This window comes from Maniola jurtina, chromosome 5 (genome assembly GCF_905333055.1).
Source record: "Maniola jurtina chromosome 5, ilManJurt1.1, whole genome shotgun sequence".
Lineage (NCBI taxonomy): Eukaryota > Metazoa > Arthropoda > Insecta > Lepidoptera > Nymphalidae > Maniola > Maniola jurtina.
The window spans coordinates 1,893,511-1,910,767 of record NC_060033.1 but is presented as its reverse complement, the minus strand read 5'-3'; the positions used below and the strand labels follow the sequence as shown (position 1 = coordinate 1,910,767).

Below are 17,257 nucleotides of genomic sequence, written 5' to 3'. Positions count from 1 at the left end.
TTAATAATTACTTAGTATTTAGTCAGTAGGTAATAGTGTGTAAAAAATAAAAATTAATATAAGACGTTGTTCTACTCACATTTAAAGATTATACATGATACAATACATAATGATTTTTAGCAAATGCATTTAGATACAAAATCAAACCTAACCAAATCATAAGAATGCCTAATACAATATATTATACTTATATAAAATTCATGTTTGTCTGTCTGTCTATTTTTTACCTATGTGTATACGCATCGTACATTCAACATGATAGTTGTTGTTGACACTTCCGTGAAGGTTTCTGACGGTCATCGAAAAACAACAGGTGACGCACGAGTCAACAATACAACGCATGCCGAGCATTAGCTAGATATTTTATAATATTGCTATACTTTGTTACATTACACATTACATTTTAAGCAGTTGGGATGATGACTACTAGTCAAATTAGACAGAGATAAAACGAGACAGAGGTATATCTATCCCATAAATCTGTCTCGTTTTAACTCAATCTTAAGACTGAGCAAAGTCAAAATGCGCTCTATGACCAGCCTATGACCTGCGCAAAGTGCCCACCATGTTGCAACTTCAGGTTGGACTACTAGTGAAGAACTTTCCAGCCTACTCGCTAACTCAATGTCTAACACTGAATTATAGCAACCAAGCTCATTTGACATTTATTTTAACCCATTGAAGGTTTTCTACGAAAAATTATTTTAATTTCCATTAGCGAAGCAGCAATGTAGAACCAATCAATGTCAAATGAGCTTAGTGGCTATCAATCAGTGTTAGACACTCAACGAATCACCCCACTGGCCGTGTTCTTTAAAAGCCTCATAGATGGCGCTGTTCATGTATTTCCCAATATTTCATTTCTCTAATTATTTCATTAGAAACTGCAATACATATACACATAACATCATGTACGATCGGATTCAGAATTCGAGTAGCAATTCAAAAACCTATCGCACTTATGACCTTTTTCTATATGCACGCCACACACACCTAACGCATGTGAATAACTGTGTCAGGCAAATATGATCATTAAGGTGCTAAACGACTTACGGCCTTTGACTGTACATTGCATAACCACCACAGTTCTCTTTTCACTTTTTAAGGGTAACCTAGCAAGTTTTTTTTTTGGTTTTGTAAAAATCGTTCACTATTCGTTAGTTCATTACCATCCATTTTCTTATTTACTTCATAATGTAAACCGTCTAATTGTCACCTAAATAAATAGATACTTTTACCGTTTAATAGTTTGAGTCTGTAAAAGGCAAGTTATCGTACTACATAATATTGTTTCATGTGCGTTGTAGTTTCGATACATTGCTATATATTAATCTAATCTAAAGCTATTTTGCCACTATACAAAATCTGAAAACATAGTTTTTCAACTGGTTAACTCTGTTGCATACTATCTCTGAATTTAACCAAATTGATACGTCTGAATCTAGTGCTACCTTTTTCTACAGGGAGCATAATGAAAGGGATAGCAATACATTTAGACTTGTCGGTTTAGTTTAAATGGTGTACAGTAAAATTGGCCACAATGATGTTTTTCTCTAAACTAAATTTAGAGTATAGCTGCATCTTTTTCTGTTTCATATTGCTAAAAAAGAACGGAAAATTAATTTTAAAAAAGACTCTAAAATTTAGTGTGCTCTTCAAACGATAGGCTCCCGACTGGCACCTATTGCCATGAGGTTTGACAGTTCTAAATTAAACTAAGTTTGTCTGTCCTTTTCTTATTACGCTGGTAAGAAAAAGATGTGAATACTCTAAAATTTTAGCGCCATTTATGTTTGTATGTTGTTATATTGTTTGTGCATTGAAGCAAATTTTGCGATACAAATAGATAAACTAACCTGCATACATACAAACTTACATATACATACCTTGTATACAAAAGTCATATAGGAATGAAGTATACAATAAATTCTTCTCTTGCTCACAAATTCATCCATCCTTCTCACTATTGCGTAATCAAGAGTCGTATCAAAGAAGTATTCGAGTACATTGTCCTAATATTATCTTTATTAGTTTAATCCGGTTCCAAGGACCATTGGATTCATACTAAGCATTTTATGACAGTAAAGTATACAGCATACCCATCTTTCTCTTTCAGTATAACGCCGTGAGAGAGGGCGAATATTTATAACCGCGAGGTTGATGTGTTGTTTATACGCTACATAGATGCAATACAGTAACAGTACATCCGTCTCTCTCTTTCAGTATTACGTAATGAGAGAGCGCGAATACTCCATTAGTGACTTGATGCTTTATCGGGCCACGACTCGTACGTTGCAGCTACTAACCGCGAGGTTGATGTGTTGTATATATACGCTACATAGATGCAAGACAGTAAAAGTACATCCGTCTCTCTCTTTCAGTATTACGTAATGAGAGAGCGCGAATACTCCATTAGTGACTTGATGCTTTATCGGGCCACGACTCGTACGTTGCAGCTACTAACCGCGAGGTTGATGTGTTGTATATACGCTACATAGATGCAAGACAGTAAAAGTACATCCGTCTCTCTCTTTCAGTATTACGTAATGAGAGAGCGCGAATATTCCGCTAGCGAGTTGATCCCATATCGACCCGCGACTCGCACGTTGTAGCCACTGACGGCGGGGTTGATGTGTGCGTTGTGCAGTTCTGCAACTTGTGTGGAGCACGCGGCTGCCGGATCTCCGGATCCGGATAGACTTCCGATCCTGCGGGATAACGATTGAGGCTTTCAACAATCCATACAATTTTTTTTTAATAAAGAATATTAGCCATGCTAATCATGACTAATACTCCCCCTCCAATTAAGCGTAAAGCTTGTGCCAGGAGTAGGTACGACAATAGTGTGACGGGTGGGATTTGTACCGCCGACCTTTCGGAAGTCAGTCCGCTCCTCAACCGTTGAGCTAGCGAGGCTCTGGCAAACGCAGAGTCTCTCTACCTGTCTGCTAGTTTTTCACGGCCCAACAGTTTAACCGATTTTGATGAAAGGCACAGAGTTAGCTTACATCCCGGGGACGGACATAGGCTACTTTTTATCCCGGAAATCAAAGAGTTCCCATGGGATTCTTAAAAGCACAAACACACTTTCGAATTTATAATATGGGTAGTGATTTTGTGATTCGAGTACGAGTATGTATGCGTATGTTTCAAAAGTTACGAGTAAATAATGATTCCTCACCAAAATTCGTTCCCAGGGTGGGCATTGCTGTCCCAAGGGTAAGTCATGACCAGTAGCTTCCCTTCGTGTTCACCTTTCAGCTTCGCAGAGGGCTCTCTGTTCTCCATTTGCACATTTATACCACCTGCAAAAAGACATGCATTAACCAGAACGCTAGCAAAAACGAAGACAGGTGATAGTACTGATGATTACTGATAAGATGCTATTAAAAACTGCGAATTTAAAAAAAAAAAAAACGAACGTTCCGTAAATAGACCACTCGAAGTCAATGCCGCGTCGTAGTTGGGACATCGACCCGAGTTTTACACGCTATACAATGCGGGTTTAAAAAATACTGAATCACTAAAACTACAAGATAAGGAGCCGTTGAGTAGTTACGAGCGGACATAGAAACGGACATACAACACAACACTTTCTTTTTTTTTTTAACTATGTTTTATATTATGCCAGCCATAACTAATATAAAGTACTTATAATATACGAATGATCATTGTGATATTGTGTTATGATTTTATCTACAAAACATGCATTTTTTCGCAGAAAAACAATTGTTATTGTAATAGAAATATTATGAATTATAAGCAATTATTGCTAAAGTTTTAAAAAGTCTATTTGAATAACGAACTCACAGAATATAAATGCGTAACCTTACCCTTTGGATGTCGTTTGCATTCGAAGAAAATTCTTTTTTCGATTGGTGACTGATCATTATGAACAGGAGAGTTTGTGAATAATGCTGGAATACGAGACAATTCGTTTATTTTAATATTGCACCCTTAAGATTGCAAGGCCTTTCTTAAGGAAAGGATACTAATATATTATATCCCTTTTAGCAATAGGAAGATATATTGATGCAACTCACATTGTATACCGCGACTCGTCCTAATGTACGCGAAGTTGACGTCAGTGACGTGATTCAAAAGGTCCTTCTTGAGAAACGCCCGTATCCGCTCCAAGAATGTGAGGATATACACGTCCGGCTGGTGCGGGGCTATCTTCCACACGCCGAGTCCTAAAAAAACCAGCCAAGTGCGCGTCAGACTCGCGCACTGAGGCTGAAATCTATAAAGCGCACTTTGACTTTGCTCTGACTTAAGATTGAGTTAAAACGAGACAGATTTATGTGAGAGATATAGCTCTGTCTCGTTTTAACTCTGTCTTAAGTCTAAGCAAAGGCAGAGCGCTATAGATCTCACCCTGAGGGTTCCGTACTCGGGTATTTTTTCCGACAGTTTCACGATAAATCAAAAACTTTTAAGGATAAAAATAATAGATGATGGTATAGTTATCTAACTTCGAAAAAAACAAAATCTGCATATTTGCTTACCACATCCTATAACATTAATAAAGGCATCTCTCCCGCTCTCCACAGCTCTGTATTCTGCCTCTAGAAGGGTGGTTTCGACGAGAATGCTCAGCCTCTTGTAGTACACCTCATTATCGAATATATTGTCAGAGTGAGGCTGCTTCACATATCTGTCCAGATACTGTTTGTCTTCGTCCTTGTCTTGGATGTTTATATATGACGTTAGTTCTTCGTACGTGTAACTGTGAACCTATAAAAAAATAGATGAAAGTTCAAAAATTTAAACCCACTAATAAACCATTAAATAAGCCTTTTATTTATGGACACATTTTTTATGACTTAAGTATAGATATTCTGTTATTTTTTTGGGACATAATTCCTATTGTATGTATTTTTAATGGGTTTTAGGATTCTGCATTCGAAGGATGCCCGCGGGACCCTATTACTAAGCATCCACTGTCCATCTGTCTGTCTATCTATGTGTCAACGGTCTGTATCTCATGAACTGTAATAGATAGTGTTGATATTTTGACAGTGTGTATTTCTATTGCTGCTATAACAACAAATAATAAGAATTTCAACATGGCTGTGATGCAAATGAAATAAAATTAACAAGTGTTCTTGTGCTATGATACAGAAGCCTCCGACTCATCCTTGACTGGTTTTTATCTTACCTTATTGTTAAGTTTTTATAGGTAGGAAGTAGATACACAAACCACATTATATATATTTCTCATTTTGAAGCGTCATTAATTATTCACTTAAAATTCATGTAAAACATTCTTACCTGGTAGAACTCTGACCACATTTGTCTCCACATATGTTTAGCGGACTGGTTGTTCCTCACATACGTAGTCTTCAGAACATTTAGACACGTTGTAGGCGTCACTTCTTCCCCGTAACCATTTTCAAGGCAATTCTGTTGCTCAGTTATTAGTATATCTTCGTAGTCCATTCGACCACGTCTCTCGAAACGTGGACCTATTAGACCTTTAAAAAAAGTGATGCTTTTAAAATTAATGCATTCGGCAATATCGAACACTTGGCAAAGCACCAAATAATTGTCTGAATAAATAATTTCGAATATTTAGCGGAATATCGAATATTTATCTGAGTAACTTACACTACTAAGAGTAAAGTATTTATTCACAGCCGTCATTACTATTGTTGAATACCAAATATGCGGTCTCGTGCAGAGTAATTGGCCGAAAGCCGAATATACTTGGCCAAATGTCGAACATTTAGCAGAATATCAAATATTTGGCCGAATAATTAGCTGAATTCCGATTTTTTCTCTTACCAATAATGACGGCGTCTTCTTCAGCGATGTCCTCTCTAATAACCCCAGCGTTAGTTCTCGAGCCATCGTTGATGCATTCTGTGTACCCACTTACGTAGATCATAGCGGATAGCTTCATCTCATCATAGCTCAAACAGTTCTCCAGTAAGAGTGGAGGTTTTTGATGCAGAGTACCAACTTGCTCCCAACCATCATGACTGACAACAAAAAAATTGTTAAACAGAAATTAATTTAGAAGTTAAAACAAAGTATGTGAATTTCTAGTCTAAGAAAAATGGATACATCTAAATATTTTTCCCTGTATAGAAACTTATAACTAAATATTACTCTGAGGATTTAATAAATAATTCAGTCTATATACATATGTAAAAATCAATTAAAAATCAGTCTCATGCTTGGACCAAATTCTTTCTATCAATACAAACACAAATTCAAGTTTTGTATACATCAAACTTTGTATTATTATAATAATGTACTTTATTCTTACTCTCTTTCACCAGATAATAGAAGAAAGTCATCGCTTTCGTTCATAAACATGACAGCGCGTTTTTTGAGTATCCTCTCTATAAACTCAGGCACTGTCATATCTTTGTAGAATGCTTTTTCTATGTTAGAACCAAATTCTCTGAAAAGAAAATAAACTTTATGCATACAGTCAGCAACTAAGGTTTGCACCCGCCAGTATGAGCAACTATGGAGGGGTAGAAAACTATGTTTGTTGCTGACTGTACCAAAACTGTGTCAAGCTGAGATCTATAGTGTAATTTGACTCTGCTCAGACTTAAAACGAGACAGAGTTAAGTATCTGACATGAATCTATCTCGTTTTAACTCTTAAGTAAAGTCTGAGGGAAGTAAATTAGTATGCTCTACCAATCTTAGCTTTTGTTTGTTGTCAATTAATCACCTTTTAGGGCCCATCTGCTTAGCTGATTTTGATGAAAGTACAAAGATAGCATGTATCCTGGTGATGGAGATAGGCTATTTTCAATCTGTTTTAAATAAAAATTAACGGGAACATTAATTTATTTAAATTAATATTCCCATCAATTTATTTAAACAGATTCTATTGTGTGTCCCATTGGAGAAAAATCTACCCAGACGAGTCGCCTGCATTATCTGTATGAGTAATTATGTAAAAATCATACATTTTTTGCGTTGTTGTAATTTTAGTAAATCAAGAAAATTATTTTTTCTTACCTTTTGTAAATAATAAAGTGTGTCATCAACAACAGAACTCTTTCATGTATCAAAGGGTATGTTGACACTATATTCCTTTTCAATTTCTCTATTGGTTTGCGGACTTTTAACTTCTCCAACCTAAAAGTATTTGAAAAACTAATATCTGACTGTCTAGAAGAGCTAGCAAGAAACTCAGCAGTTACACTTTTTAAAATGCAAAATGTTACAATATTTAGATAATATACAATATATAAGTAACATATTACTAATACACCATTTCGTGGGATATTGAATGCAATGCAGATTGCTTTCATCCAACCTTTTTTGCACAATTTTTTGACACAAATAAATAAACAAAAATAACATAAATATTATATAATAACCTTGAACTAACAAATGTTGTTTAACACAGTGTTTCAAATTCAAGAACTCTGAGAAAGATCATTACATAATAATAGAATTGTTAAGTTCATAAATCGGTTCATATTACATACTATTACACATTACTTATTACTTGTAGTCAATTTTCACCATTTGTTCATTAATAACTAGTTAGTATTTTTATTTTACTTTATTTTAAGGCATAAATTTTGTACATTGTAAACTTTTTTATTTTTTAATAATAATTAAGTATTTTTTATTTCTTTTGGCACAAGTTGTGACACCTAATTACTAAGTTATATGTTTAATAATGTGTGTGTGTATATATAGATTTAAGAATGTATTAATATTATAATTTTCTGGTGTCCTAATAAATAAATAAATTACTTACCTGACAGTTTCTATAGGGAATGGTATGGGGAACGCTTTACTCTTCTTGATAAGCTCCTCTACATCATCAGAGAGTTTCAGAGTTGGCAGATCTGTGCATTGATGTAGCAGTTCATTGGTCTCCTTACTCATGCTTGGATAGCACCAGTCTGGTTTACACCTGACAATACCAATTACTTTATTATGAGAAAAATTACCTGTATTTTTATTTAAGTCAAAGAAAAGGATACAATTAATCTTTACTGATCAAATAATGGTGCTTAGTATTTGGTTGTGCACAAATCTTTAAAGTAAACTGGAAAACTACCTGGTAAACTAATGCAACATTGTAGCTAACTGGTACCAACTTGGAACTTCATTTCCCAATTAGGTTTTTAAAAATCCCATGAATGCTCTCTGATTCTCTTATAACATATAAAACTGTCCTATGTCCATCTTCAGAAGATATCAAGAAGACTTTTGAAGAACATTTTTGTAGATTTTCCAGATCTTTTCATTATGCTACATACACATGTAGCATAATGAAAAGATCTGGAAAATAAGCAAAATGCATTATAGGTACTCTGTTAATTGTTATTACCTATTGATCCATATTATATTTAAAGGCTCTGAAGGTAAGATTACATACATTTTCAAAGTGAAAATGTAGTAGACCTACTAATAGGGAAAGATATTATTTTATGACTGATTTTGTTAGGTACTCACCAAGAAATATTCTGGAAATGACGCAAAATATCCATTTTCTGCGACTGCACCTGCAACCCCCGATTGTTAACATAAACCAACATAAGAGGACGCAAATGATCAATTAATTACACTAGAAAAACCAATCACCAATGTTTTTATACATGTTTTATATTATTTTTGAAGTGTACTTACAAATTGACGATAAGCAATACGATACGAAATATGTTTATAGTATAGCATTAAACATTGAAGAATTCTAGGCCCGTTAACATCATAATCTCAAATCCCCGTTAACATCATAATCTCAAATCGGAACGTTTGCTTCGATAAAAAACTTTTGCTTTTTGGCTTGGTTTCGTAATTGGTAATTTTCAATCGTAATCAAGGGCTGCCATAAAAAATCCCAACACCCCGAAATGTCACCTGTCACTAGACGTCAATCACCACAGATCACTCAAAAAAGAGTACAATAACTTTTTTTTTCTCTCTCGTCTGGCTTTACAAAGATTAGCCAATGTCAAGTTTGTAGTTATTTGTAACAAGTTAGTTAAACTATACAAGTATGGACCCCGTCTGTGCCAGCGCTCGCCGACACACGCACGGCACCCCCTTAGCGCGCTTTCCAGTCAGTTTTAACAAAAAAAAAAAACAATCCAAAAAGGCAGAGCAATGTGCTTGAAGCCTAACTCAATTCTACCAACCTTTAAAACTCTAGCGGGAATTCTAGGGGAAAGTGGGAATTTCAAAATATTTATTGCGCTTAATTAGGTACAAAATAATTACTACTTGCCTGACTTTCCAAAATAAATTATCGTGTTTTTTACTATAGCTTAATTATAAAAAAGAACCAACTTACTACAAATTAGATTTGGATTACGATTTCCGTAAAAGAATCCCTTGGTATTTCTTAAAATCCTTTTTAGTGGGGTCTAGTTATCTTATTATTTTTAAGATACTAACTATGCGCCTATAGGTTTACATGTAAAATTACTAGCTCCAAAGGCTAGAATATGTCAGAACTAATTAATATATGTAGATAGGTACCTAGTTATAAAAATAATATGTTAAAGTATCTAACAGTCACAAATTTCCCAAATCGAATGTCGCAATTTTGAACGTCAGCCAAGTCATCTACAAAAATATGACTAAAGTTGGTCTAGTTATGAACATAGGCAAGCTTGTGATGAATAACAAATTTTTAATCAAGTAAACACAAATGTACTGAATGAACTGCGCTTAAATTCTTCAAAACATTACCTGAGAACTTTGCAACTACGTACGTTGAAAAATAACAAATGAGTCATAACAATCATAACAACTTCACAATTTTCTTCGCACTAGTGTCACGTGCATTTGCTGCACTCAGTTTCAGCAAAGCAAACAACTGGTGTGACAATAATAATTAATAATAATTAACTAGGTAGGTAAACTTACTAACTTACAATGAAAATAATAGCTGATATGCGCCATAATAATTAAGATTGGTTAGGTACTAACTACTTACCTACTTTAAGTATCAAAGCATAAATACCTACCTAATCTATTCTACAGAGTACAGAGATAAAAAACATTTACATTTTAATTTGTTTCTTCAAGCCATCGATTTGATAGCAAGCATTTTAGAAAATTATTTAAACTTTTTATTAAAAGTTTTAATAAAGAATTACTTAGTCATATTGACTAAGTCATTCTTTATTTATAAAGAAAGAAATAAAGAATTACTTAGTCAATATGTCTAAGTAATTCTTTATTTATAGTAAGTATGTATCTACCTACTTGAATAATCGATTTCTATCTTCAAGTAATCATCATTATTAACTCATTGCCGGTTCACTACAGAGCATGAGTTTCCTCTCAGAATGAGAAGAGTTTTGGCCATAGTCTAACACGCTGGCCAAATGCGGATTAGCAGACTTCATACACCTTTGAGAACATCATGGAGAACTCTCAGGCATGGGGGTTTCCTTACGATGTTTTCCTTCTCCGTTAAAGACACATAACTCCGAAAAGTTAGAGGTGCGAGCCGGAGACCGAACCCCCGACCTTCCGAATTGGAGGACTTAACCACTAGACTATCACCGCATATACCTACGTTGAACCGAGTAGGAAAGTACCTACTGATAATAATCAAGTGGAATACTTGTATGGATGGAATGGATGATTAGTTAAAATTTATAAACTCAATGAACGAATCAAAACAAACATAATAATAACTAGCTAATCGTCACTGCTACGTCGTCACTTGCCATCCTTGTAACTGCGTCATGCGTACGTTTATTAACCGACTTCCAAAAAAGGAGGAGGTTCTCAATTCGTCTGGATCTTTTTTTTTTTTTTTTTTTTTTTATGTATGTTCCCCGATTACTCAAAGACTCCTGGACCGATTTGGAAAAATTTTTTTTGTTTGAAAGGGTATACTGTGCAGGTGGTCCCATATAAATTTGGTGAAGATCTGATGAATATCTTCGGAGATGGAGAACAGAACTCCTCAATGGATAAGAGCAAATTGCTCGCGATCAGTGTAATAGCTTAGTAAACAGTAGGGTTTTAACTGGGCATAGCATATTATAGTACAGTGGGGCCACTAAAAATTGTGAAATAAAAAATTTTCAAAAGAAAAATAAAACCGAAAATTATTTTCTACTTTTTAGTGTTTTTGGTTTTTGAAGTCGGTTTTATTTTTCTTTTGAAAATTTTTATTGGGTTTCTATATCCAATCTATTTATAAACTGTTGATAGGTTACATAGTGTAGTGTTGTGATTACACTAATAAAACACTCTCTGGACACACAAAGGGATGTAAAGCACACGTAACGCTGGAACACGCACACTCTCTGTCATGGCCGACAATGACTCCCCAGCGCCCCCGGAGACTGCAACGCCCTCCCGCGCCAGCGCATACACTACATCCCTTCTTTATTTTTATTATATGAAATAATTTGAAATTACAGTAGGTTACAGTAGGCAAAATTAGACAAAACAATTATGGTTTTAAATTTAACAAAACAATTTTGGTTTTACTTCCTTTTAACAACATTCAATACAATTCCCAATTATTAATTTAACACAATTTACTTTTGTACAAAATCCAATCACACCTAATCAACCTAATCATAGTTAACTAACTGCTACTCTGGTTCACAACCGTCCATGAATCATTTAATTTCTTTAAATGGACTATATTTCGCCGATATTCTTTTCCGGTTTCATCATTCCTAATATTAACATCACCACTACTCACATCCGTAACTGTATGCGTAGTGGGATTGAAATTGGAGGTTAACTTATTATCTTTGATCAAATTTTTCACTAATACTTTTTCTCCTATTTCTAAGTTGCTATCTGTCGCTTTCCTTTTGAGATCTGCATACTCTTTCCCTTTTTCCTTCTTTTGCAGGTCCCTATCTCTTACCTCTTCATCTATTGCCTTATACTCCATATCTGGTGCTGCTGGGATCTTGTCTCTAAACTGTCTTTTATAAAATAACTCCGAGGGAGATTTGCCTGTAACAGAGTGAGGCGTACTGTTATACATCATTAAATAACTGAAAATGTCCTCTTTCCAATCCTTGTTTTCAGCTTGGCAAATTTTTAGACGTTTTAAAACGTCTCGATTTTGCCTCTCGACTTCCCCGTTCATTTGAGGCCAATACGGAACTGTATTATATAGGATGATTCCACATTCCTTACAATATTTCCGGAAAACCTCGCCAGTCATCTGAGTTCCATTATCACACGTCAAGGTTGCTGGATAACCTAATCTGGAGAATATTTCTTTTAACACCTTTATCGTATCAAGAGAAGTAATACTGCGCATTACTTTGATTTCTTTATATCTACTATAGTAATCAACAAGTATCAACAGGTAATCGTGACTAGGAAGCGGCCCCAAGAAGTCCATCGCTATGTCAACCCAAGGTTCAGCGGGAAGTGCTCGTCTCTTCATTGGATGTGGCGGAGTAGGATTTGATACAAGCGTACATCCTCGGCAAGCTTTTACTAATCGTTCAGCATCTTTGTCAATCCTAGGCCACCACACCTTTGTTCTGAGGCGAGCTTTCATTGCTACTATGCCTGGATGGCCTTCATGAGCTGCTTCCAGTACTCGTTGCCGCAGAAGATGAGGTATAACTATCCTAGTTCCCCGAAGAAGGATATCTCCACTAAAACAAAGTTCATTTTGTATAATTTTAAAGTTGTTAATGGAATCGTGCCAGTCATTATTAAAAATACCCTCTTTGACTTTCAAAATTTCCTCGTCTCCAGCAGAACATCCTTCAATTTCGTTCAATGGAACCGCGATAGGTCTACTGTAACTTACGATTTGGTTAATGTAATTTTCAGGATCAAATGGTTCTGACGAGGAAATTTTGCCAAGTCTGGAAATTGTGTCAGCTATGTTGGATTTACCTGGACGGTAGATGACTTTGTACCTGTAAGCCTGTAACCGAAGTACCCACCGTTCTATTCTTGCGCATGGTTTAGAAGTTCGTCCAAAAATGGTTTCCAATGGTTTGTGATCGCTTATTAGTTCAAAGTCTTTGCCAAACAGGTATATCTTAAAGTGTTCTACTGCCCAAACGAGCGCCAAGGCTTCTTTTTCTGTTTGACAATATCTCTTTTCACAGTCAGTGAGAGCCTTGTGACCAAAAGCGATCACACGGGGACCATCTTTACCAATCTGAACCAACACTGCACCTAACCCTACAGGAGAGGCATCAGCGATAACCTGGGTTTTATCAGAAGGACTATAGTAGCCTAAAGTTTCAATATTGGATATGCTTTTCTTTAAAGCTTCAAATGCCTCATCCTGCTTAGGTGTCCAGAATTTCTGAACATTTGCTGACTTTCCAATGCCTAACCGTAACAGTTCGCGCAAAGGTTCAGTAAGGGTAGCTAAGTTGGGAATCCATTTACTTACAAAATTAACCAAGCCCAAAAACTTTGAATTTCTTCAATAGTATTTGGTATTCTACTAGTTTTAATTGCTGTCAAATATTTTTCAAGTGGCCTAATTCCACTAGCTGAAAGTTCATGACCGAGAAATTCAATTGTTTGAGTTTTATAAATGCATTTGTTTTCATTTAGCAGAACGTTGTTTTCTTTCAAAACTTGTAACACCTTACTTAACCTTGTGTCATGTTCTTTTTCTGTGGCACCGTGTACAATTATGTCGTCTATAAAATTGAATGTCCCTTCACAGCCTAACAACATCTTTTCTAAAATTTTTTGGAACATCTCTGGCGCACAAGAAATTCCGAACATTAGTCTCTTATATCTATATAGTCCTTTGCTAGTACTAAATGTAGTAATGTACCTACAATCTTCATGAATTTCGAGTTGATGAAAGGCATTTTTTATGTCAAGTTTAGAAAAGTATTTCGCTTGACGAAAGTTAGGTAGCAATTCCTTCATTGTTGGAAGGGGGTGATTTTCTCTTATAATTGCTTCGTTAGCTCTTCTCATATCTAAGCAAATACGTACCTCTTCTTGTCCTTCTTTAAGAACGGGAACCATGGGTGATACCCACGGTGAGGGTTCATTTACTTCCTCAATGATATCCGCATCTTTAAGTTCCTTTAATTTTTTGGTAACCTTTTCTTCTAAAGGAATGGGGACTCTTCGATATGGCTGGATAACTGGTTTAACTGTTTGGTCTATTGGGATTTGGACCGTTACTCCTTTGAACTTTGGAAACACTTTATCTGATGGTTTCTCATTACTTATTGAGTTAATTTGAAGCCCAATTTTTAGCACGCCTAACTGAATTGCTGTCTCCTTGCCTAATAAATCACGTGTGCCGTTTCTGATAACATAGATGGTACCTTTTATACACTTATTAGCAATGACTGAAATGTTCGCGTCAAAGGAGCCCATTATATCCAAAGGTTCTTTACTGCCGTAAGAAACAAGTGTCTTATTAGGTTTGCGTATTTGATTAGAAATTTTCACTCTATTGTCTTTTAGAAGCTGCCATGTTTTATCAGTAATTACGTTGCATTTACTTCCCGAATCGATCAAAATGTCAATGGTAACTCCCCCAATACTGCACTTTATAGTTTCGTCATCATCCAGGTGGAAAATATAATCTATTCGGGACTCTTCTGTCTTTTCCTTTCGTACTTCACCGGTCTCATCCTTTTTATCTCCGTTTTCACCCAGATTGAAAATGTAGTCAATTTCAGATCTAAAGGCACCTTTTTTTGTTTCTATTTTTGGTTTTTTATTTACGGTTTCCGTCCTGTTGCCCGAAAACTGTCTTTTCTGTCGAGTTCTACAATTTTCCCGGAAATGACCAATGAAGCCACACTTCAAACATCGTTTGTCTTTTGCTGGGCATTTTATGTCTTCGGATGAGTGGGAGGGGCTTCCACATCTACTACATTTAGTGTTCGAGAATTGTCTTGGGAACGGTTTGTTATATTTTTTCTTGTTATCGATTTTATTTATTTCTGCTTTGTTGAAATTGTTCGTATCATTTGTCTTTACCATTTTAAATTTATCCAATTGTCTGGCTACAACTTCTAATGCATTTGCTTTACTGATGATTTCGTCTAGAGTAATTGTATCTCCACCTTCTAAAATTTTTTTCCTCAATTCGACTTGTCTGCACTTTTCAGTGATTTGGTCAATAATATGCTGCTCTTTGTCATGGAATTGACATTTTTCGGCTTGAGTTCTTAACCTTAATAAAAATCGTTCGAATTGTTCTTCTTCTTCCTGTTTCATGAGTCTAAAGAGATACCTTTCGTAAATCCGACTTTGTTTTGGAGCAAAGTGACTGTCCAATTTCTTTAGAGCTACTTCATAAACATCGACACCTTCTTCTTCAACGTGAGCGCCGGGTATGTTATAATAAACTTCCTGGAGTGCTATACCCCCCACATGGAGTAGAGTAGCCCGTTTTTTTACAGGTGTCTCGATGTTGGCAGCCAGTAAGTAAATTTCGAATGCTCTTTTCCATTTTTCCCAGCGAGTGCCGATAGATGTTGGATCGCCTTCGCAATCAAAATGTTGCAAGTTAGGAAGTGTAGATGATGCATGAGTCATTTTGGGGCAGCCTGCAACAAAATGTTGACTCTTATTTTTGCGTGGCTCTTTTTTTTTAGTATTACACTGCGTAGCCCTCTCATACAGTTGGACCTAATTATATACACATATTTTTAATATGTTACTTAAGGCGTATACGAGTACCTTAAAATATGTCCATAATTTAATCTGCGTGGCCCTTAGATTTAGTCTGCGTGGCCTTTAATTTAATCTGCGTGGCCCTTTGATATAATCTGCGTGGCCCTTTGATATAATCTGCGTGGCCCTTTGATTTAATCTGCGTGGCCCTTTGAGTTAATCTGCGTGGCCCTTTGATATAATCTGCGTGGCCCTTTGATTTAATCTGCGTGGCCCTTTGAGTTAATCTGCGTGGCCCTTTGATTTAATCTGCGTGGCCCTTTGATTTATTTTTCGTGACCCTTTGATTAATTTTGCGTGGCCCTTTGATTTATTTTGCGTGGCCCTTTGATTTAATTTGCGTGACTCTATTCATTGCGTGGCCTTAAAGTGAACCTTTCTTATTACTGGATCATCTCCATATAAATTGTGCAAGTAAACAATAGGATAAGTGCATAACTTAAATGTTGTGATGTAATTGTTGTTACTAATACAATGAAATAATCAAAGTTACCATAAACTTTATACACATGTTTCCTGCCTCGTGCACTCTAATTGAATTATTATTCAAACTATCATATTTTAAGTTATTACTTATAACCAAATTTAATAATAAAATAATAATCAATATTACATTGTGTAATGTATGTGCATAAAATATGTTTCTCATTAAGTCAAATCTATGATCATAAATCATACATTATATCAATTGAACTGATCAAAGGTAGGTATCGTTAGGTTGTATACGTGCACAATATATATTTTTGTAGATATCCATATAATCCAAGGGTCTGGAAAGCAGGTTTTATTTGAAACCTTCATAACTCCCGTATTTATAACAATTTACTTTTGTTGGCCACCTAGCAACAGATCGTACGACATCGAATGAGTCAATTATTATTTTGTTAAACCACCTTCATTAGATAATATTTTTTTTTTTTTTAATAACCTTACACAACAACCTTTGCATAATAATTGTATGGCCTTATTCCCTTCTATTTGATATAATGCAAGGCCCTTAACAATGAAGGATAGCGGCATAAATACGAGTATAAATTTGTTTGCCAGTAGGTACCTTTGTTTACGTATTTACTTGGTTCCTAAGTGATTCTGATTTATGCATATAACATTACAGTGTTCATTAAACTAATTTTTTTTTTTTTATCCTATTAGGTACCTATACCTAATACCAACAATTTATAATAGGTTATTCGGACCGAAGCTAACACGTAAACAATTGATAGGCAACAAATAGGTAACCATTACTGTTCCTTCCTTCATTTATCCTTTTTTTTTTTTTATTAGAGTTACATGTACTTACTTTTATCCTCGTCGCCACTTGTAGTGTTGTGATTACACTAATAAAACACTCTCTGGACACACAAAGGGATGTAAAGCACACGTAACGCTGGAACACGCACACTCTCTGTCATGGCCGACAATGACTCCCCAGCGCCCCCGGAGACTGCAACGCCCTCCCGCGCCAGCGCATACACTACACATAGCAACGTTTTATTTATCAAACATTCTATGTATAGTACTTTTGACGAATAATAGCGTTGCTAGGTAAGTGACTTTTATCGACAGATACAGAGAGACAACTTAAAATAAATCGGCCTTAAAAGACCTTGGTCCTTGAACTGAACAGACTGACGCCAGAAATC

General features: G+C 35.5%; 2 protein-coding genes across 3 annotated transcripts; both read right to left on the bottom strand.

Annotated features, from left to right (window-relative positions):
- Positions 1-365: 365 nt before the first annotated feature.
- Positions 366-8,849, bottom strand: LOC123865453. The gene is made up of 13 exons (XM_045906493.1): positions 8,619-8,849; positions 8,445-8,494; positions 7,741-7,899; positions 6,987-7,106; positions 6,275-6,412; positions 5,788-5,984; positions 5,275-5,477; positions 4,509-4,737; positions 4,044-4,193; positions 3,834-3,917; positions 3,182-3,305; positions 2,499-2,708; positions 366-2,306 (listed from the first exon to the last, which is right to left on the bottom strand). The coding sequence occupies exons 1-12, from the start codon at positions 8,664-8,666 to the stop codon at positions 2,540-2,542; spliced, it is 1,671 nt and encodes a 556-aa protein (XP_045762449.1). The 5' UTR covers positions 8,667-8,849; the 3' UTR covers positions 366-2,306; positions 2,499-2,539.
- A 2,360-nt stretch (positions 8,850-11,209) lies between these two features.
- LOC123865454 lies at positions 11,210-17,094 on the bottom strand. Of its 2 annotated transcripts, none has more exons than XM_045906495.1 (3): positions 16,915-17,094; positions 13,911-15,487; positions 11,210-12,589 (listed from the first exon to the last, which is right to left on the bottom strand). In XM_045906495.1, the coding sequence occupies exons 2-3, from the start codon at positions 15,474-15,476 to the stop codon at positions 12,563-12,565; spliced, it is 1,593 nt and encodes a 530-aa protein (XP_045762451.1). In that variant the 5' UTR covers positions 15,477-15,487; positions 16,915-17,094; the 3' UTR covers positions 11,210-12,562. The 2 variants fall into 2 exon arrangements, with proteins under 2 accessions (XP_045762451.1, XP_045762450.1); XM_045906494.1 differs by having other exon boundaries at positions 11,210-11,930.
- Between the last annotated feature and the right edge of the window lie 163 nt (positions 17,095-17,257).

What these genes read in the sequence shown, in the direction of transcription:
- LOC123865454 (XM_045906494.1), bottom strand. Translation starts at nt 15,476, where the DNA reads ATGACTCATGCATCATCTACACTTCCTAACTTGCAACATTTTGATTGC. An exon ending in TTAAAGAAGGACAAGAAGAG is followed by an intron (nt 11,931 to 13,910) that starts GTACGTATTTGC and finishes ACTCTGTTACAG; the next exon opens with GCAAATCTCCCTCGGAGTTA.
- LOC123865453 (XM_045906493.1), bottom strand. Translation starts at nt 8,666, where the DNA reads ATGCTATACTATAAACATATTTCGTATCGTATTGCTTATCGTCAATTT. An exon ending in TGTGGTCAGAGTTCTACCAG is followed by an intron (nt 4,738 to 5,274) that starts GTAAGAATGTTT and finishes ATTTTTTTATAG; the next exon opens with GTTCACAGTTACACGTACGA. An exon ending in CACCCTGGGAACGAATTTTG is followed by an intron (nt 2,709 to 3,181) that starts GTGAGGAATCAT and finishes GTTATCCCGCAG; the next exon opens with GATCGGAAGTCTATCCGGAT.